We start from the raw sequence: 23,791 nt of genomic DNA, 5'->3' as shown, positions 1-23,791 counted from the left end.
TCAATAGATGAATGGATAAAGAAAATGTGGCACATATATACAATGGACTACTACACAGCAATAAAAAAGAATGAAATAATGCCATTTGCAACAATATGGGCAGACAGAGATTATCATACTAAGTGAAGTAAGATAGAAAGACAAATACCATATGATATCACTTACATGTGGAATCTAAAATATGACATAAATGAACCTATCTACAAAACAGAATCCAACTCAGAGACACAGAGAACAGACTTGTGGTTTCCAAGAAGGAGGGGGAGTAGGGGAGGGGTGGATAGGGAGTCTGGGTTAGCAAATGCAAACTATTATATAGAGAGTGGATAAACAAAAAGGTCCTACTGTAGAGCACAGGGAACTATATTCAATATCCTGTGATAAACAATAATGGAAAACAATATAAAAAAGAATGTATACATATGAATCACTTTGCTGTACAGCAGAAACTAAAACATTGTAAATCAACTCTATGTCAATAAAAAAAGAAAAGAAAACAATCCCATTTACAACTGCACCAAAAAGAATAAAATACCTAGGAATAAATCTGACCAAGGAGGTAAAAGACCTGTGCTTAGAAAACTACAAGACGATGAAAGAAATTGAAGATGACACAAACAAATGAAAAGAGATACCATGCTCATGGACTGGAAGAATTAATATTATTTAAATGACCATACTACCCAAGGCAATCTAGAAATTCAGTGCAATACCTATCAAAATACCAATGGTGTTTTTCACAGACTAGAACAAATAACTCTAAAATTTGTATGGAAAACAAAAGACCCTGAATAGTCAAAACAATCTTGAGAAAGAACAGAGCTGGAGGCCTGAAATCATGCTGCTTGACTTCAAAATATGATACAAAGTGACAGTCACCAAAACATTACGGTACTGGCACAAAAACAGACACATAGATCAGTGGAGCACAACAGAGAGCTCAGAAATGAACCCGCACTTATATGGTCAATTAATCTATGACAAAGGCGGCAAGAATGCACAATGGAGAAAAGACAGTCTCTTCAATAAGAGGTGCTGGGAAAACTGGACAGCTATATGCAAAAGAATCAAAATGGACTAGTTTCTCATAACATATACAATTTAAATAACCTCAAAATTGATTAAAGACTTAGATGTAAGACTTGAAACCATAAACCCCCTAGAAGAAAACACAGGCAGTAAGCTCTTTGACATAGGTCTTAGCAATATTTTTTGGATATGTTTCTTCAGGCAAGGGTAACAAAAGCAAACATAAGCAAATGGAACTACAACAAATTAAAAAGCTTTTGCACAGAGAAGGAAATTATCAACAAAGTGAAAAGGCCACCTACTATATGGGAAAAGATATTTGCACATCACATATCTGATAACTGTTAATATCCAAAATATACAAATAATTCATATAACGCAACATCAAAAAACCAAACAACCTGATTTAAAAATGGGCAGAGGACCTGAATAGACATTTCCCAAAGAAGACACACAGAGGGCCAACAGGCACGTGAAAAGGTGCTCAACATCGGTAACCATCATGGAAATGCACATCAAAGCCACAATGAAATACCACCTCCCACCTGCTGTCAGAATGGCTGTCACCAAAAAGACAACAAATAGCAGGTGTTGGTGAGGATGTCGAAAAAAGGGAACCCTTATGCATTGTTAGTAGGAATCGAAATTGGTGCAGCCACTCTGGAAAATAGTATGAAGATTCTTCAAAAAATTAAAAGTATAACAGTCATGCAATCCAGCAATTCCACTTCTGGGTATTTTTCTGGAAAAAAACATAAAAAATACAAATTCGAAAAGATGTCTGCACCCCTATGTTCATTGCAGCATTATTTACAATAGCCAGGATATGGAAGCAACCTAAGTGCCCATTGATAGATGAATGGATAAAGAAGATGTGGTTTACATACACAATGGAAAGATGAATGGATAAAGAAGATGTGGTTTACATACACAATGGAATATTACTTAGCTATAAAAAAATTAAATCTTGCCATTTGCAGCAACATGGATGGTTCTTGAGGGTATTATGCTAAGTGAAATAAGCCAGACAGAGAAAGATAAATACTGTATGATCTTACTTATTTGTGGACTCTAAAAAACAAAACAAACAATATAATGCAAAATGGACACAGGTTCATAAATATAGAGAACAAATGGCTGGTTTCCAGGGAGATTGAGGGGTGAAATAGATAAAGGGGATTGAGAGGTAGAAGCCTCCAGTTTAAAATAAACCACAAGAATGTAATTTACAGCATAATAAATACAGTCAATAATACTGTAATAACTTTGTATGGGACAGATGGTTACTAGACTTATCATAGTGATCATTTCATAATATATGCAAATGTCAAATCACTATGCAGCATACCTAAAACTAACATAATATTGTATGTCAACTATGTTTCAGTGAAATTAATTAATTAATTAACAATAAGGAAAGTTTGAATCACAAATGTATTAACGTTTGATTTTATAAACAGACACACACAAAAATTTTTATGCTCAGTAAACCAGGAATATACAGTTGTCCCTCGGTTTCTGTGGTGGATTGGTTTCAGGACTCAGCCCCTACCCCCTCAGCCCCCACACCTGTCAGATACCAAAATCCATGGATGCTTAAGTTCCGTATATAAATTGGCTTAGTATTTGCATGTAACCTACACACATTGTCCCATATACTTTAAATCATCTCTAGATTACTTATAATACCTAGCATAATACCTAGTACAATGTAAATAAATAGTTGCCACTGCGTGGCAAAATTGTTTTGCTTTTTAGAACTGTCTGGAATTTTTTTTCTCAAATACTTTGGATCTGTAGTTGGCCAAATTTGCAGATGTAGAACCCACAGATATGGAGGGTTGAGTGTACATGCTTTTGAAATATCCAATGTAACATTTGCAAAAATGAATCCTGTGTTCAATTACAGAGAAAATTCCTAAATGTTGAAAACCTTTAAGTCACAATTACCTAGTATAATGAAGAAAACCAGACAGAAAAACCAAAAGGCGAGATAAATTAACAGACATTCACACGAGCATCAAACACATCCCAACCACCTAGATAATTCTAGAAGCACTTCTAAATAATTTTTAGATTAAAAAAGAAGACAAACTAAAATCAGAGTCTATTAAGAAATGGATAACAATTAGAATACTGTATAGCAAAAGAAATGGTCAAAGGAGTACTCAGAGAGAAATATATAGCCTTAAATGCATTTATTAGAAAATAAGAAGACTGAAAATAAATAAGCATTTAACTTAAGAAGTTTAAAAATAAATCAAAAGAAAGTAGAAAAAAGGAGTTCAGAAAAATAAAAGCAAAAATTAATGAAAAAAATCAACACTAGCCTTGAGTTGGAGCTTTGAAACCCCAATAAACAGTCTTACCACTAACAAATTTGATCAAGAAAAAATGATTAGTATTATTATAAGAACTAAAATTAAGCACTAAGTGCCAGGCCCTGTGCTAAGCACTTTACATATATTTTCCCATTTAATATGAGCAGTGTCTGACACAAAGTAGATCCTCCAAATTTTTTTTGAAAAAGGGGTGATATATACAGAAGTATAAACTGTGACAAAGTTGTTTGCCCAGGGTTAACCAGAAAGCAAGTGACAGAGCTGGAATCCCGAGTTAGCCAGGTGATGTCAGAGGCCATATTGCCAATATTACATTATACTGCCTTCTTAATAGATATTAGGAATTAATAAGGGAGCTAGAACTACCGATCTGAGAACTATAGTTATTGTAATTACAATGAATATAATATGCATCTTTATACCAATAAAACTTAAAATCTCAAGGTAATGCACAATTCTCTGAAAAAACATATATTATCAGAATGATTCAAGATGTGAAAAACTTGAATAACCTAATGTAAATTGAAAATATAATAGAAACTTTGTTCCTCAAAGAGTATCAGGACCAAAAAAATTTTAAGGGAAATTTCATCAAACAATTAACGAATAGGTAATTTCTATTACTTAAATGGTTCATGAGCATATAAAAAGTGAAAATATTTTATTTTTAAAATGAGAGTAGTATAACCCTAACATCAAAAAAGACAAGGGCAGCACGAAAGAAAAAAAGCTACACTCAAAGTTCCTAAATAAAGTGGTGACAAATTGAGTATAGTATATTTAACCAAGTGGGGCTTAATCCAAAAGTACAAGGATGGCTCAACATTTGAAAAATCTATTAATGTAATTATTTCATTAATAAATTTGAAAAGAAAAATATGTGATCATCTCAATAGGTACAGATTTGAATAGAAATTTCATCAGAGAAGAGATATGAATGACTAACAAGTACATGAAAAGATACTCAAAATCATTGGTCATTAAGGTAATACAAATTAAAAATCACAATCAGATACTGCTTCATACCCACTAGAAGGCCTATAATTTAAAAAATAGATAATATCAAGAGTTAGCAAGGATGTGAAGAAACTGGAACTCTCATACATTGCTAGTGGTAAGGTAAAATGTTACAGCCACTTTGTAAAATTGTTTGGAAGTTTCTTTAAAAAGTATAAACATAAATAATATATGACTCAGCAATTTTACTCCTCTGTAGCTACCCAAGGAAAATGAAACCATACGTCCACATAAAAACTTGTACACCAATGTCCATAGCAAGATTATTCATAATAGCTGCAAACTGGGGACGATCCACATGCCCATCAGCTAATAAACAGGTAAACAAAATGTGGCATATCCATACAGTGGACAGCTGTTCAGCCATATAGAGGAACAGACTACGGGGACGTGCTGCAACAGGGATGCACCTCAGAAACGTCATGCTAAGTGAAGAAGCCAGGCGTATAAGCCTACACGTTGCATGACCCCATTGATATGAAATGTCCAAAAACAGCAAATCTATAGAGACAAAGATTAGTGGTTACCTGGGGATGGGACGGGAATGAGATTGAGTGCAAGTGGGCATGAGGCCATTTTCGGGGTAGAACTGCTCTAAACTGGACTGTGGTGATGCTGCACAACTCTGAGAATATATGAAAAATCACTGAATGGTACATTTTTATGGTATTTAAATTACACTTAAGGAAAGCTGTTAAAAACCATTTATACAAATGGGAAACAGTTTATAAAATACATTTAATCAGTCCTCTATGAAATGAAACCTGATGGCAATGAAATTGGATAAAAAATGGAAAGAAGCAAAACACACTCATGACTTCAGCATGAATTAACAAAACAGTAATTAAGTTTGGGTGTATGATTACCTGAGAGACATAAACAGTTACAAGAAGAGCCCAGAGAAACAATGAAAACTATTGGGTTGGCTACAAAGTTCATTCGAGTTTTTCCATAGATCTTATGGAAAAACCCAAACAAACTCTTTGGCCAACCCAATATAATCTTTGAAGAACTATAAGAAATCTGCTAAAACAACTAAAATGATTTGACCTAAGAAAAGAAAAGGTAGCTTGATCGGGGCCATTAAGTCATGATGCAAAATCAAATTGCTCAAGTTTTAATCCATACTAGTTGTTCTGCTTTTCCATATAGAAAAAAATCATTTTAAGTCTACTAACTTACCCATATAGATAGGCGTCCCACAAGTGGTCTGCATCATGGCTTCACTCCTTCCCTGCTTCTTCACCGCTAAGCCAAAATCAGTCACCTACAAGAAGAAACTTACACAGAGTCCCCTGTTTTCCAGTCCCAGAGTTCACTCATTCTGCAAATAGGATTTTCACCACATTGTATTGCATTTAATTCAGGGATTCTTGAGGACAAAGGGGCTTTACTTGTATTATTAGTAAGGATCTTGCTTCCCCTACGCACTCACCCCTCGTCGTGGAGAAGAAACTTGGTAAAGAGAAGCTTGGTTTCTCAAATCTTGAGAAAACACCCATGATGTTGATTGTTCATTACTTCTAATTTAAATTTACCAGTTCAACACAGGAAGTTGTTCTTGCAAGAAGGCATTTAACTTTTTTTCAAATAAAAAAGTTATTCCTATAAAGTTCTTTCATTGTAAAATACATTCTGGCCTTAAGTTTATCATCTATTTTTCTGATGCTCAAGCTATGTTTCAGTTTAAAGCACTGTTATAAATACAAATCATTATTCTTGGAATAATGGAAACTCCCCCTTTTTATAATTATTTATAAAACATTATCTCTAGTAAATGCTCTTTTCTTTACTATTATTTCCTTTGTGTTTCTAGAGTATACTAATTAAAAAAATTATTACATTATTAAAAACTACAAGAAGCAAATTAACAGGGGAAAAAAACCACACAATATAACTACAAATACACGGGAGGCCTACTGCTGCAATTGCAGGCTTTCTGCTCAGTTCTAAATCTTGGTCATTAAACATTTGGTTATTAAATATTCAGTATGTGCCCTTGGTCTTGTCTCCCAAGTTGGAACAGCCTTGGGCTGAAAGCAGAAAAACAGGCACATTTATTGATCACACAACCAAAGACAGGCTTTTGGTCCACAGACACTGAACGTAAAGTTTTCAGTACCTTCTGGAGTAAAAAACGTTCCTATCAACAATATGATATCACTATTTTTCTAAAGAGATTAATAAATTTCTCCAGGAGTGTTCATAATGATCCTACTTAGGGCATTATGATATATATCTCCCCCCACAGAGAATTCACACAGATATCAAATATACAAAAGCTTTCATGATCCAATTCAGTTCTTTGGGAAGCATTTATTCCTTCATGCAGCAAATATTAATTGAGCACATACTATATTTCAGGCACTACTCCAGGTACCAACAGCGAATAAGACACAGAATTCCTGCTCTCATATAGTTTACAATGGAAATATTTAAGAACATTTACTTGGGTAAAACAACAATGCTGTTAAAAGCTATTTATGTTATAAATGCAACAGAGCAGGTTGTTCACAGACAACAATTTATTCCTAAATTAACACATTCATATATTTTGAAAGCAGTCAATTTTAAAGTGCTAAGTAATAAATAATGTATCCTATCATTTATTTGACATTAAGGAACACTTAATTTGAATACAGTCTTCAAGAATAAATACTTGGCACACTAACTGTGCTTAGGACATAAATATTAATACCCAGGAAATTTTTAAATGAGAAATACAGACTTTAGCATTAATTTAGTATCAAAGGCACAGCCAAGGTATGCTTTTCCTCTAAATCTGTAACACATTTACATCAAATTACCAGGCATAATTTTGAAATTAATTAGAATTCAGCATCTGTTTGTTTGCTATTAACTAATGATTTAGAACTATCCAAATGAATATGTACTTTAAAAAAAATTCAATAGCACCACTTAACTTGTAAAATTATTCTTGTCAGTCACAACCTCTTTTGTGAAATTTAATTTTTTTCATCACAAGCCACTTATTTTTGGCTGTTTAAAAGCTTCCAAAATGTATCTAAAAAGAGGATGTACTTTTTCACTTTGCTATCCAATTGTTTATAGACAAATATTTACCACCATTTCTAATATCTTACCTTTATGTTTAAGTTCATTTCATTGTTAGCATCAATAAAGCTGCTTTTAACCATTATATTTTCCAGTTTTAGATCTCTATGTACTATATCTACCAAGAAAATAAACAACAAATCAAATGAAATCAATAATGAAAAAATAATTAGAGAGGACACAAATAGAACAAATAAATACACTTGATAAATTTGAGGAGGGCCAGGTGTAATTCTGCCCTGTTCCATTCCCTTCTATTCAAATCCCTTTTCTCCATGTTTCTAACCTTAAGGAGCCACTCTCTTTGACTCCCTCACCTCTCCCCAATCCCATGCTGCTCCAACTGGCTGTTCTTCATGACAAGTGGCCTAGTGAGTGTGGAAGAGGCTCCTATCCAAGGTTAGGTATTCCCTGGAGGAGGGAGACATGTAATTACCAGCCCAGGAAGGTTTTCCATGTCCTTTGCTCTTCGAATAGAGAATTACTTCTTTACTTTTATGCATGTGTTATTGCCAGTATAAACATTTAGCACACTGCAACCTGGCTACTTGTATACAAACTACACTTATTTCAGTATATTCTTCTACAACATCAGTATCACCTTCCTGCTCTTTATACATTAAAATTAAAAGCAAAAACCCTTGAGACACAAAATCTCCAGCTGAACATGTCAGAGCTCAGGTAGGACTTTTACGTATATGCAAATACTTTCATGTACCAAACATTTCCTTTGCAAATATCTGATTCAGTTCATATCCATAGCAATCATTTCCCTAAACTTAAAAAGTTATAACCATAATTTCCAGAAAAATGAAGCTGAATGAGCACTGGACTGGCAATTATACCTAATTATTAACAGTTCCCTTATACAGTTCCAGCCTGTGTTTGGAATTTTTATTGTTTTTATTGTTTTCCTTATCTCTTCTTACATAAATACCACAAAATTTTAATTAATATATCTTTATAATATGTTTTGATACTTGGCAGGGCAAGTCTCTGCTGCCTCCACTGTTCTTTTTCATTGTTTCCTTTACTATTCTCACCCATCTCAAAATAAGTTTAGCAAGGTCCATGAAAAATCCTGTTAAGATTTAGTTTGAAATTATACTGAATTTATAGCTTAATGTGGGAGAATTGACAGCAACATAACATTAAGCCTTTGGTTTCCTGCCCTTGCAAAAATTGTTGTCCTCTGCCTGGAAAGCCCTCCCTTTTTCTTCCGAGTTTGTATTCCTCGGCTCAAGTTTTGCTTCCTCTGTGAATTCCTCCCTGACTTTCCAAATCAAATGAGGCACTTAATACACCTATGCTCCTTGCACTCAGAAATTGTCATGTTGTATAACAATTTGTTTTCTGTACCCCATGTCCCACCAGTTTCCTTTAGGGGCAGGTACCTTGTCTTTTAACCTCTGTAACGTCTCAGTTTTGCTGTGAACCTAAAACTGCTCTAATAATTAAGTCCAAAAAAAATTTAAATGCCTAGAATATATAGATTTTTAACATTATAGTCAATATGTGTTTTTAGAAAATATCACTTGTATTGTTGATTTTCTATTTTTGATTTGATAATATTAGCTTCTTTTCAAATTGTTCTATAGAAACATTCATAATTTCATCCTTGTCTGTGTACAATGTAATTGCACACCTGCCTTGTTTCTAATTAAAACATATCTATAAAGTTAAAAAGGAAAAAATTTTAATTTTTTTAAAATAAAATATTCTATATTAGTAGGCATCATTTCTATGACTATGAATCCTGAATACAATTACGCTTAAACAAAAGTGATACCTGCGCTTATACAGTCAATGAGCTGAACGAAGCTCCTCTTACCCTTGTTGTGAAGATAGGCTATAGCCGAGGCGAGACTCTGAATGATCCACCTTGTCTCATTCTCTGAGAAATGACCTTTCCTATCCAGGATTTCTTTGAGTTCTCCATCCTCACAAAGCTCCATCACAAGGTACATTTTCTGATATTATAAATTAAAAAAGAGAGAGAGCACAAATTATTTAGCTGAGGATCTTTAAAATGTTATGTTTCAAAAAAAATGTTATGTATCGTATATATATAGTGGAAATGTGGTTACAATCTTAACCTATTCATTGAAAAATATTTGTTATCTATCATGTACAAGACACTATGCAGGATACTGGAAGAAAAAGGAAGCATAAGACACAGTCTTTATCCTCAAGGAGCTCACAGTTTAGTTATTATCACAATATCTTGTGATAAGTGCTAAGAGAAGAGGAATGCCCAAAATGCGATGAGATTACAAAGGAGGGGGCCTCTGCCTAAAGAATACTCACTGAAGAGGCAACATATAGGCACGTCTGGATTACTGAATAGGGATTTATGGGTAGAGAATATGGGCAAGAACAGGCATAGCACACAGCATTTGCAGACTCCAAAGCTCAAGACAGCACTGGTGGAACTTCCCTGGCAGTCCAGTGATTAAGACTCCGAGCTTCCACTGCAGGGGGTGTCAGTTTGATCCCTAGTCAGGGAACTAAGATCCCACATGCCACGTGTCCCAGCCAAAAGAAATAAATAAATAAAAAGCACTGGCAGTTGAAGAATAACAAATATCTCAGTGTTAACTGCATTGGGAGTTTGGTAAGTCAGAGAAAACTGGAGTGGTGAGGCCAGAAAGAACAGGTTGGTGCCAGGCTGTAAAGAGTCTTGGATGCACACAAAGGAGCTTGGATGTTTTTTTCTCACATGCAACAGGGAGCCACTGAAGATTTTTAAGCTGATGTCTGGAGTGGGGGGATAGGCATGTGCTATTATCAATTCTGCATCTCCACATGAACACACTAACAGTAATGAGGAGCAGAGCTCAACAAACTTCTTTCTGTAAAGGCCAGATCCAAATAGTAAATATTTTCAGCTTTGCGAGCCATACAATCTCTTTTGCAACCACTCAGTCTCTGCTGTTACAGCATAAAAGCATCCATAAACAATACAACAAAACTTTATTTATGAACTTTGAAATTTAGTTTCATATAATTTTCACGTCATGAAATATTACTCTTTTATATTTTTTCCAACCATTTAAACATGTGAAAAACCTAGCTTACAGGCCATAAAAAAAACAGGCCGCTTGCCAGACTGGCTCACATGCTGTGTATGCTGACCTCTGTTTATAAGAGGGTAGAAGTGAGGCACAGAATGGAGAAAAGAAGGAAGAAGAAGGTGTGAAAATACCTGGAGGGAGAGATAGTGGGACTTAGTGACTAATTGGGTGTAGGTGGTAAAAAGCCATGAATGAAATACCTCTTCCATATTTGCTGTTTCTGTGGATGCATACTAAGATCACTTTAGGTATTCCAATAGCCAAGTCATCTATTGAGTCAAAAAGATTCACAGTCAACTAAAATGCACATCTTTTTCATACCTATTGCTATTCAGACACAGACTACCCTCCATGTTTCCACTCTGTTCCATGCCACTACATTTTCATTGCTGTTTTCAAGATTCTGGGATCTGATCCTATTCTATTACCACTACTAGTGCAACTTCTGTGTTCAACCAGCAAGCACGAGTACAGGAGGAGAAGGCTAAAACCTTTCTTCCTATAGTCAAAATTCTGACTCACTAAACCTTAGGACACTTTAGTATTTCAAAAGTAACTACAGAATTCTGCAAAGTCTAACACACAAATAAGCTGTTGAAATAGGCCATATTTTTTTCACTGACAACTCTGTAGGGATCATGAAATGGTAAGTTGCTTTGGAAGGCAAAGTTATATTAGCAGTGCTTACAATACAAATTGATGTCAATTTAAAATACGTAAGTTGATAAAAGTTATATCAATGAAAGTTTTTAGAAGTCTTTCTATAATTATTAAAAATAATTGTGTAGACCTGGAGAACATTTGGACTCACAAGAAATCACACATAGTCAAGCTGGATGATCAGTATTACTACCTTAGCCTAACCAGTCAAGTAGCAATTTCCATTAATCCTTAAGATGGCTTCAATGGAAGGTCTAGGCATTTGTGTGAGTTGGGAAGATGGGAGGCAGATCTGACCTGTGTGAATCAGGGGCAAACAATATATAAAAAAGACAATCACAGATGATGGTTTCCTTGGCCTTCAAATTATTCTAGATTTGGACTCCCACTTGCGCCCAAGATGAAATAACAGACCAGACTTAACCTCCCTCCTAAAATAACTTAAGAAATGGACAAAATACATAAAATAACAAATTTCAGACATTAGACATCAGGCAGCATAGGGCAGTGATCCCTGAGAGAGGGGAAACCTACGAGGCCAGCCCCAGGATTATCCAAGCCTACCCACTGGAGAGAGTTTTCAAGCCACAAAGAAGGCAAAGGGAATCCAAGAAGAGCCCAGCAGTCTACATGAATTGAGGAGATGGTGCTGGGAGTCCCTGATGGCCAGGACAACTAAAGTTCACAGGGAAGATTACCAAAGAGGAGAAAACTCTGCACAGAGAGAGCTCCAGGGATTTACAGACGGCCCCCCTCAACTCTTCAGCAAAGTACCAACCAGCACATGTGTATGAGGAAATTACCCAAAGCTGGGAAAAGAACCAGGCGAAAAGATCAGAAGGAACAATCACTGGAGCTTACACATGGCTAGGAAGAGTTTGTATTCCCATTAGCCAGAGTGGAAAATCTCGTAATTCATGGGGTAGAGTATTCAAAAGGGTCTTCCCTCATTAGTTAAGAAAAAATTAGCCCTAGACAAAAGGCTGCTCTGGTGCCACCTAACAAAACTTAAAGCAAGCTTCAAAAGTATCAAACTATTCCCAAATAACTTAAGTATGTCCTAGAATAAAGCTCAAAAATAGTTGTAAGTATATTAAAAATAGCCAGCACCCAATCAAAAATTAACAGGCATATAAAGAAGCAGGAAAATATAACCCATAATGAAGGGGGAAAAAATCAACTAAAACTGACCTAGAAATGGCACACATGATAGGATTAATAGAGAAGGACATTAAAAGTTATAACTATACTGAAGAAGGGGAGGAAATAGTGAGCATGTTAACCAGAAATATGGAAGATATAAAAATGACCCAAATCAAAAATCAGAAGGGATAAACAGCACATATGATGTTACAGAAAAAGAGATTACTGAATCTGAAGATATCACAATAGAAACTCCACTAAATTAAATACGGAGGCAAAAAAGATTGGGAAAAAAATGAACAGAGCATCAATGAGCTTTGGACAATATCAAGCAATCTTATGTGTACTTGAAGTCCTCTAAGTGGGAGAAAGCAGAAAAAATATTTGAAGAAATAATGGCCAGAAAGTTCCTAACTTTGATGAAAACCATAAGCTCACAGATTCAAGAAGCTCCATGAACCTCAAACCAAGAAACATGAAGACAACTATACCAAGGCCAACATAATCAAACTGGTTAAAACTCATGATAAAGAGCAAAACTATTCTAAGAAGATTTGAGGATAAGTCACAACTCAAAGACTGAAAAGTAGAGACGCCTTCTGGCACCACTGTCATATAGTGCTCCCAAAAAAGGTAACTGTGGTCTCTAATAGTTATCAAGCACTCTGAATGAATCAAGCATAATGCATAACTCAAACTGACTGTTGCTGCCTTAGAGACCTGCAAAGGAAATGAAGAACAATTGCTAACAGTCGAGGAGATGTATGCTTTATATTCGTTTTCCCATTTAATCCTTCAACAACCAAATGAGGTTGATACTATTGTTAAACCCATCTTACAGATGAGGAAACTTAAGGATAGAGAGGTTGAGTAACTTGTCCATAGTCTCACAGCTAATAAGTGGTGGAGCCAGGATTAAATTGCACAGGCAATCTGACCCCAGAGTCCACATGCCTAATCACTATATCATACTGCCTCCAAGCAGAGAAACACCCAAGCCCATGGACACTAAACAGCTTGAAGGTAGAACGGCAAATAACCCAGGATTCAGAACACCTCTAAATGAAAATTACAAGCATTGAAGGACAAGAATGAAAACATCTAGGAAAGAAGGAAGATTAAACACACTGGTTTAAGACACAGATGACAAAATATCTTCTACACAGTGCCAAATATGCCCACATCTACTATGAAGCTAACCTTGTGAAATTACAACAATATTCCAAGAGACTCTAATGGAGAATCAAGGACCAAAGCAAAAGGAAAGACAATTCTAAGGAAGCTCTGACCATGACTGGGTTATATCTGAAGTTGTTTCCATTTTAAACATTTGTTTTCAACATGCCACCAGAAATACCACTAAAGACGTCAATCTAATCATCGACAGTAAAAAGTCCTTCAGAATGCTCTCATCGATCTCCAGTGATAGACTCATGCCAAGGACATGAGCCACTGTGTCCTAAAAGGATTACTTCCCAAGGGAATGATGTTCATTTTGTAATAATAACAATTTTCAAAATGCAGCACCTCATAAAGCTTTACCTTAGGTGTCTCAAATACTTGTTCTAGATGTATGATGTGTTCGTGTTTCACACTTTTTAGGATGGTCACTTCCCTTTCAAGTAACTTCACAGCAGAGCTTCCAGCCTTAAGTGATGAGGAAACACAGATTTCACATATGAATTTCATTACTGCATACCTCAATATAAAAGTTATTTTATATTTTTTCCTATATTTTCTTCAGAAGTTCCTTTTTCAAAAGATAACATGCAATTTATCTGCATGATAAGATTAAAGTATACCCCTACTTATCCTTTGTCCAATTTTAAGAGATATATAATTTGGCCTCAAACCACATCTGTTTCTATAAATTAGCTACAACATGGTCTCCGTCACATCACAAAATTATTGCAATTTTTAATATGCTTTTTGATATTTCCTTCAAAATCATGTTGATCCTTTGATGCTGACATAATAAAAACAAAATCCACTTTCCAGGAACATCAATTAGAAAAGAGATATAAAGCATCTGTCTCATTAAATGTTAGAATTATAAAAATAAAATGTTTTTTGTTTTATTGTTGTTTGGTTTTGATTATATTTATATACATATCAAAAGAAACAATAGGCAGTGAGGTTCTACACTTAGCCCTCCATTATACCACCTCCTAGTCCCCCAGCCTCAAAAATTTGTAGAGAGAGAAATGGAAGGAGAGGGAGCACGCACGATCGAGGTAGAGATGGAGATTTTGCCTTCAGACCAACCTAACTGCAACTTACCTCCTTACATGCAACCCTTAACCACAGCTGACCAGGCCTTCATTCAGGGATAAATATTGTCCTCATTCACATAAAAATATCCCTCCTTACCCCTAACCCCCACCCCACCCCCGCCCCATTCTGGGAGAGACATAATAGTTCCCAAAGGACTGGAAAGGGATTGATCATAAGGCAAACTTTACCTAGTTAAAAATTTACCTAGTGTCAACCCTGCTTCCAATTACCTTTACCCTTGAACGTGCCCCACCCATGGAGGATGAAAGTCACACTTTAAGGTTATCCTAGAGGGTCAAGAGAAATAGTGACTATGAGGAGTCAATTCCCGTCTATACTAGATTGGAAAGTTATCACAATTTCTCATAATATCCATCTCCTCTTCCTATCTCCCTCCACAAACGGTTTGACTTGTATATAATGTTGTAATATACTGTCCAATTCATACATTGACTATATAATTTTATTTTACTATCTTAGTGTCCTGAAAACTCTCAGCATCAATATGTATGTGAAAGATGATGAATTCCTAAAGTTACAAGCAGGAATCCTGACTATATAACCCTAAAACCTAACCCCTAACCCTATCTGACACCAAAGGAGCAAAGGAAATAACATCTTTAGTTAATTCTAAAGATTTCTAGAAGGGCTCTCAATGTCCCTTTATTAAGATTTAATATTACTTTATTAAATTTTAAGGGGAAATGGTATGTAATTTCCTATAGTTTGTTTTAAACAACGTATAAAATGTATTATTTCATTTTGTAAGTATAATATGTATCATCGCAAATCCGAGAAACCATAATGTTGTCTTTTGCTTTTCCGCAGGCATTGTTTTAAAGTTGATGAAATGACCAGGTATAAAGCTTGAGGACTTAATCTCCCTTAAAGATAAAGCCCAGTCATTCTTCACTCCAGTGAAATCTAGTGAGAAATACAGTGGATACAAGTAAACAGTATAGAAAATAATTGGCGGAAAAGTGGTTCAAACTGAAAGAGCAGGTAGGATGAATAAACAGAGTAAGCTACCAATGAGGAAACAGGGAATCAAAGGAAAGGTGAGGATAGGGGCAAAGTATATCAGAACCACATCAGGAGGGACTACAGGACCCATTTCTCGCTAAGACATCACTAGCCCACAGCCCTACATCTACGCATACTGATAATCAGCTCTCACCTTCAGCTCACTCTGGTAAACTTTACCCATATTTGGTTATATTGGTTACATTAGGTAATCCTTTCATTTGCTTTTTCCAGGTAACACCTGTCTACTTCAGTGTAAGAACTGGTCCCTTCCCAGAAGGCTAGAGAATAACCCACATTTCTCCAGGGGAATAGCGCAGGCCCTGGCCCTCAGGGTCAGTGGTGTTAGTATGAAAACCTGTACTACCTACCCCACCCTGCACTGGCACTCTGCCCTCAGTATGATCCTGCTAAGAAGCCTTACCTTTTCTTTGTTCACTTTTTTAATTGCCCATTTAGTTTCTGTTTCCTTGTCTATAGCTTCAATGACCATTCCAAAGCTCCCTTGTCCCAATATTCTTCCAAAGGTATAGATTTCCTGGATAAAAAATAAGAGTTCCTTTGTCTCTCTCTGCCATTCTTCAAGTATTACAAATGAACATATAATACTGACAGGTATCCACCCAAGGGAAGAGTGATTCTGCTGCAGGGTAAAATCAAATAGAAGACACCGCATATGTGCTTCAATATTAATAAACACATCTTAATTAAACAAAAATAAGTTTTGATGAATTTTATTAAACATCCTTTAGAGAAAACCCATAAAAATCCTAATGAGGAAATGTGAAAAACTTCAAAAGTATAAAAAAATGAATCTCTTACAAACTACAATATTAATGAAATGTCTTCATAAGAAAAAGGAGGACACAAAAATACAAATATATGTGTATGTGTGTATAAAATACATTCATCCAAAATATTATCCCTAAACTCTGAGAGCTATACTATAAAATCAACACATATTAACCATTGAACAACTGCTTTCCTGTTTATCAAGTAACCCTTTTTCTTTATCTTCATTGTTTCTATTAAAAATCACTTTTGATGTTTTATTTCCTTTTGTTTTAGGAAAAGGAATATATGACAAAAAAATTTAATATAAATGAGCACTGAGAAAAAAATAAAAACCATCCATAGTAACACTATGCAGAGCAAGGATCCTTCTGCTTATCGTTTTACTTCTGCTTACAAAGACAGAATGCACTGGTCTTGACAACACCAGCATTCCACTTCATGTTGTAAAATAACAAGCAGGTAATTCATTTACACTTTCATTTCCTGTGAATTTGGTTGGAGGGAATCAGTCTCCTTGATCTAAATCAACTCCAGGGAATTAACAAGAGTTTCTGAACCCACGATGCACCAGGGACTAGAACAGGAGAGAACACCTGAGCTAATGACGCTGGAGGAAGCCTCTGTTGGGTTAGCCAGCCAAAGCCTGCCTTAGAGCTGCCACGTCCCTTCTATGTGACTACTTTCACCTCCACTATGCAACAGGTAAATTACTGCTAGACTTCATATTTTCTACTGCTTACATTCCTTTCTTAGTTTTGTAAGAGAAGGCCCAGGATCAACTCCTTACCTCCTTCATGAAGGACTTCTCTGCCTAACTCAGCACTGTTCCTTTATTTTGACTTCCTTCAACATGTATGTGTTGGTCCTCAAACACTATTATTACTCTCCTGCTTACAAACATTTTGGCTCATATTTTTCCTTCCAAGATGGTCTAGAAACACCTTATGCAGCTGCTTCTTTTGTATCCTTTAAAAAGCCTGCCTGAAATCTTGTAGGCAAAATATTCATGTTTAATGTGTGGGAGGAAAAGGGAAGGGGAAGGAGGGGAAGAAAGGGAAGGGGGGAACGGAGGAAGAAAGGAAAGAAGGAAAAGGAAAGAAAAAAGAGATGGAGGGAGGGAAGGGGAGAGCGTGACAGAAAGGAAGAGAAGAGAAGGGAAGGGAAGGAAGGGGAGGGGAGGGAGGGGAGGAGAAAGGAATGGAAAGGAAAGGAAAGGAAAGGAAAGGAAAGGAAAGGAAAGGAAAGAAATCAGCTTCAACATGTTAGATTTTCTTTAGATATTTCCTTGTGGTACATACTTTGGGGGCTACAAAGATGAATAAAATAGAATTCTTGTTTTCTGATAATTTGTAACCTACTCAAGAGACAAGATTAGTACTTAAGTCATAGAGTCTTAAGTTTAAAAAAAAAAAAAATACAAAATGACTTTGGAGCCAGAGACCAGAGCTAAAATACTAGGAGAATAAGGGAAAATATTATGAAAGAGACGGCTTCTGAGACAGTCAAGTAAGGGAACAAAGGCAAAAAATTGAGAATTTTTTCTATAATCCAATCAAGGCAAGGAAGGCATTTCAAAGGAACAGCAGTACAAATGTGGATTGAATGAGTGAGCTAATAAATGAACTGAAATCAATCAATCAATCCAGTTAGCAAGCCAGCCAGTCAGGAACCTTCTATACATATGCATACTTGAGAGAAGTGAAAGACTGGGTACATGGAGTTGAACCCTGGAGGAGGAGCTCCAGATCTGTGATCTTGAATGTTGTGAATGGTGACTCTCAGACTCAGGCAGGGCACATCCTGCCCGGAGAGTTGTCCCCAGGACACTGCCTTTTGATGACTTACAATTATTTTGGCTTTTCCCGCTTCCCATTATCACTTAATAGGAAGAATCAAAGTCAGAAAACTAAGATGATTAAAATAAGACAAAACATTTTATTTTTACTATATGTACCTGCAACTCCCAACTACACATTATGTAAAACAAGTTAAATCTCAACTTAAACTTTTTATTCCCACAGAACAAAATAATCTCAATAATTCCTAACCATTTCCCTAACTTTTCTTGTCCTTTAAAAACTGACCTCTCATTTTATCTCTAGATGTATAGAGCCACAATTTGGACACAGTGTTTTAATACTGTCTACTGAATTTTTAAAATGAAGAATGGGTAGAAAAATAGTCCAAATACCCAACTAGTTGTTTACAAACTAATCTTTTTCTTCAATAAAATGCTTTAACATCATTACATAGTGGTGAAAATAAGGAGAAAATGACTTCCTGTTTTCAATCTTTTTAAGAGGATGCTATTAAAATGGAAACATAGATCTCTTTTTATTGACATGTAAGAAGTCCATGATACAGTATAGAGTGCGAAAGCATGCGTGATATGACCCCCTTATGAAAATGTGTATATGTGGAGGTGCTTTCATTGCTGTCTGGAAAGATGTTCACCTAAATATTAAGAAGAGTTATCATTAGGTAGTAGAATTTTGGATAATTGTAACTTCCTTTTTTATACTCTTCTGAAATGTTTGCTATCTTTAAAATGAGCCTGTCTATTTAATGGGGGAAAAGAAACTTCCACTACACCAGTTAAGGTTATTTCTTAAAAGTATGTATACATTTGAAATATTTTACAGTTTAAAACAGAAAAAAAAATGAAAATAAAAAAATAGGATAAGACTTATACCTGCCTAGAAAAATGAAATAAAGATGATGTTAAAATTGGTTATGTCTGGCTCATGATTTTTATCTTCTTCACTTTTTTATCTATATTGTCCTAATTTTTCAAAATGAATATTTTGCTTTTATAAAAGCTTTTATGGCTAAATTTAAAACTCAGTAAATTTGTGGATTTTTAAAAAATATAGGCCTTTTGTTTACAGGAGAAGATATACATTTTTCAGGTCAGAATTTCTCATAAAGTTTTTCTGATCACTTCAAGTAAATTGCCAAATATTTCTTAAAACAATTTTTTAAAGTTATTTAACATTAATGTAATTTTCTTCTTGTAGTTGTTCTTATTGCAGTCTCTTTAATCTGGTGTTAAAGGAACACATTTTAATTTCTAAAATGGTAATAATATTTACGTCATATTTGCATCTAAGAATTAGAATCCTGGGAAGAATAATATTGGTATTCACTCAATCACAGGCTGGAAAAAACTGGAGGTGTCTATATGGGAAATTCTGGCCTCACTACTGGTCATCGAAGAAGTGAAGAGCCAAACCATCTAAGTCACCTGGTCTCTCTCTGCATCTTGACTAGGTCTATACAAAGACCACAATTGCCCTCAGCAATAGGCAAGACCTGGAGACCAAAATGTTTTCATTTTGTCTAATAAAAATACCCTCCACTTTATTAAATTCCATTTGCACCTCTATGAACAGAAAAAATAATTAATCTGCATTTTCTTTAGTAAAGACTTGGACATACTTAAAAATGGTAAGTTTCCGCTTTTCCTTCCTTTCCTTAGAGACTTATTTTTAAATCATTTTTGCCATTAACATTGACTTGGAAGAAACTGGAAATTTTCTAGTAGCTTCAGTTTGCTCTCTGTATACCTGAATAGCAGCTCCATTGTCCATCCTAATGTGAGGAACTTTGCCTTCTGTAAAGTTGCCCCGACCCCACTGTGGTTGAAATGATTTTCTCTCTACATTTGAGATTTTCGAGGGCTTGGACCGAAAAGAAATTTTAATATTAACTTTAAGATATAATATACTTGTTGACAAAATAAGAACCGTAACTTAGGTAATCTGACAAATCTTTAATGTGTATCAAGATATTTATTGTGTATAAGATAGTTTACTGTCTTTTTCAAATTCTAAGCCCTATATAATTCATTCACTCCTTAGGCTAAAAGAGGTCTTAAGAAGTTATTCAATCTAATCTCCTGAATCCAGGCAAGTGTACATGATGACCTGCACAGAAGATAAATCAGGACTTAAAATCTTTTAAAACCACAAGAGAAGGCAACTTCACAGCTTTCTCAATCACCCTTGTTTCAAGACATACCAATCATCTCAAATAGGTTGTACACAAAAAATTACTAGCCAGATATTCACAAAATATTCTCTGAATGAAAATAACATAGCAATAATTCACTCAGAGACACCTATATGGCAATAACTGTATCATAATACAAATCAGAAATAACAGTTTAGGGTGAAAATTTGAAAAAGGTACAAATTTGAGGGCTGAGAATCTAACTTTTCTTAAACTTACTGCTCTCTGTCTCCAGAGAGACATTGTGCTTTATCAGCAACAATCTTCTACAGTGCCTCTTCTCTATAAAGGCGAATATACCCAAACCAGTCCAACTGGGTACTCACAGCTTGTAATGAGTGCAAGTCAATTTTGTCAGGTATATTTGCTATTCCATCCAGATAACCAGGAACGGTCTTTAATAACCACCCTATATTTAACCACAACCATAAGTTTCACTCTGCATCATTTGAAGAAAATGCCCCCAAATTCAGATTTATTTCAATTTGATAGCCAATTCATTTCCATATAAACCATTTTTTAAAAAAGAAGCTGGAATAACATTCTGAATTATTCATAATCCTGGGAAATCATTAATTTGGGTAGTGGTTGGAAATAGTGTAAAAGAAATTACCAATCAACTTTTCTCACCTCGTACGTAAGATAGAAATGTTACTTTAATAGTTAAGAAGGCAATGAATTAGCTGACAAGGGCCCATGGGATACAGGTGAATTTAGGGATGGGATTAGGGAATGGGACATCAACTTGTGTTGAGATGTAGAATCTTCAATATTTACCAAATCTTTTCCAGAGGTGATATCTTTGCTGGTTTGTCTTTCTTTTTTTCTCTCTTGTGAAACTAGAAATTCTGAACTACCAATGCTCGATGTCTGTGACATTTCCATCACTGATATTGGAGAAAGCTTTGTTTTACAAGAACATACACAAAGTACATTTTTCTGAGAAGCAGATGAACAGTGGGGGCATTTTGTGGATTTTTTACCACAGCTGCCATCAGCCATTTGTTGCATTTAACTCTGCAACAAAAGCAACTTGAAAGAAAGATGTTTCCACTGTTTGAGGAAAAGAATCAGACCAAAAAGGATAAGGTAAGCTGAGGCAAAAACTGTAACTTCCAAATGGTGAGGTCCTTAGGTTAATGATGCACTAGACTTACAGTCACACATGAGAGCTGCAGGAAGAAAAGAAATCACCATTTAGAAAATTCTTTCTTATCCTATCGCCCTCCTAGAAATCAAAGAAAATCAAGCAAATAGCACCAAAATCATCCTGACTATACATGAAAGTTAATATTTATAACAAAATAAGAACATATTTCTAAAAACCAATACATTCTCATCTTCCAAAATTGAATTCTTGAACTCCAGACATTTTATTTACTTAACAGTCAAAAGAATCACCCTCTGTACAGAATCATAAAACCGCTAAAAAGCATGGTCTAAGGAAATTTGGTGGGCTGATATCAATTTTTTTAAATGAAGTAGAATAGAATAGAATAGATAAATATGAGAGTATTTTGCATAGATCCTTGGTAAGTTTTGTGAAACTTTAAAAAAATTATATAGGTATGAATGTATAGAATATGTGTGTGTATACACTTGGTCACAGTATAAAATTTATTTCTTAACGTGGGTTGTGGTAAAAAGAAAAAGGCTTAAAATTACTGGTATAAAACATACACTACTATGGTTTCAAAAGTTAATAAACCTGAGTCTACTTATTATCAGAGCAAATCCATATTACACACCTCACAAAGGAGTAGATAATTTGATTTTATAAAACTAATTCTAGGGGACTTGCCTGGCAGTCCAGTGGTTAAGACTTCGCCTTCCAATGCAGGGGGTGTGGGTTTGATCCCTGGTCAGGGAACTAAGATCCCACATGCCTCATGGCCACAAAACCAAAGCATAAAACAGAAGCAATATTGTAACAAATCCAATAAAGACTTTAAAAATGGTCCACATCAAAAAAATCTTAAAAAAAAAAAACTAATTCTAAAAGTTCAAAGGCAATATTAGAAGTATCCTCATTTTTATTCTTGAATATAAAAATAGGAACTACTGGGTGCTATTTTTCCCTGAGTGAAGAACAGGTATGCCCATCATTCTACCTAACTAGTTATTGCAGCCGTATGGGGGCAAGTTGGAAAGATGTGAGCTGAGGAAGGAGGGGGATATGTTCTGCAGCACATGCAAGAGGAACTTTGAGAAACTTCCAGAAGTAACTGGGAGTACATCATTATGGTTTTGTGCCATCCTACTTCAGATACTATTTAAAAGTATATTTTGAAGTCAGAGATTGATTAAGCTAGGGATATATGGAATATACCTTTGTTCTTTCAACTGGAATAAACTTGACCAGGATAGGAGTTAGATATCTTTACTTCATCAAAGAAATATATTTCTAGTTTTAGTTGTCTAAGACTGGTTTTCTAATCAGAAATAAGGGCTGACTTCTATCAAATCTTTATCTGTTGTGATTATCATATTTTTATTAGATCTTTTGATATGTTGCATTGTATTAAAAGCTTTCCTAATATTACAGCATTCTTGCATTTCTAGTATGAACCCTATATGATCAATGTGCTGAAAAATTGAAATGTTTGTATTTTGACTTTTCAAAGTTATACTCGTAAGTTAAACTGGTCTATAATTTTCCTTTTCACTCATTTTGTCAGGTTTTTGATACAAGACTCTGGCAGTTTTATGAAATAAACTGGGTATCCTTCCATCTCGCAATGCTTTGTAATGATCTGTTTAGCATGGGAATCTACAGGAAAATCTCCCAGGCCCATAGGATTTTTGAAAGACGTTGCTAGTAGTTTACCCAATATTTATTCCCGCATTCTTCCTTATTAACAGAATCCTGATTTTGTCTGGGACAGCAATATGCTAATTAAAATCCTCCATTTCGGAGAAAAAGATGGCGGCAAAGTAGAGAGACGTGGAGTGCATCCCTCTCCACAGATGCATTGGGAATGCACGGAAGGACACAGTCATTCCCACAGAGAACCAGCTGAACACCAGCAGACGGCCTCGGACACCGGAAAGGGCTGCGGAGAACCTGACATAGCCGACTGAATATTCGTCTAATCCAATACTTGGACATTAGTCTGAGGCTTGGACAGTCTTCTATAAACACCTCTATCACCAGGACAAGCAACCCCAAAAGCTTGGACAACCATGAGGAAACAAAGAAACACCATGCAGGCAAAGGAGCAGGAAAAAAACCCACAAGACCAAATAAATGAGGAGGAAATAGGAAAAATGCCTGAAAAAGAATTTAGAGTAATGATAGTAAAAATGATACAAAATCTCGATAACAAATTAGAGAAAGTACAAGAAACA

General features: G+C 35.3%; 1 protein-coding gene across 3 annotated transcripts in view; it reads right to left on the bottom strand.

Moving 5' to 3' along the window:
- Positions 1-21,337, bottom strand: part of STK33 (serine/threonine kinase 33) — an 84,175-nt gene extending 62,838 nt beyond the window's left edge. For all 3 annotated transcript variants that reach the window (XM_057749584.1, XM_057749585.1, XM_057749586.1), the window contains exons 1-7: positions 21,221-21,337; positions 19,999-20,112; positions 16,062-16,175; positions 13,883-13,987; positions 9,295-9,433; positions 7,493-7,581; positions 5,571-5,655 (exon numbers count right to left, since the gene is read on the bottom strand). In XM_057749584.1, the coding sequence (XP_057605567.1) occupies positions 5,571-5,655; positions 7,493-7,581; positions 9,295-9,433; positions 13,883-13,987; positions 16,062-16,175; positions 19,999-20,112; positions 21,221-21,328 (754 nt within the window). In that variant the 5' untranslated portion in view covers positions 21,329-21,337. The remainder of the gene's footprint in view (positions 1-5,570; positions 5,656-7,492; positions 7,582-9,294; positions 9,434-13,882; positions 13,988-16,061; positions 16,176-19,998; positions 20,113-21,220) is intronic.
- Between the last annotated feature and the right edge of the window lie 2,454 nt (positions 21,338-23,791).

Source organism: Hippopotamus amphibius, chromosome 9 (genome assembly GCF_030028045.1).
Source record: "Hippopotamus amphibius kiboko isolate mHipAmp2 chromosome 9, mHipAmp2.hap2, whole genome shotgun sequence".
Lineage (NCBI taxonomy): Eukaryota > Metazoa > Chordata > Mammalia > Artiodactyla > Hippopotamidae > Hippopotamus > Hippopotamus amphibius.
The sequence above is the reverse complement of the archived record's forward strand: the minus strand, read 5'-3'. Positions and strand labels throughout refer to the sequence as shown.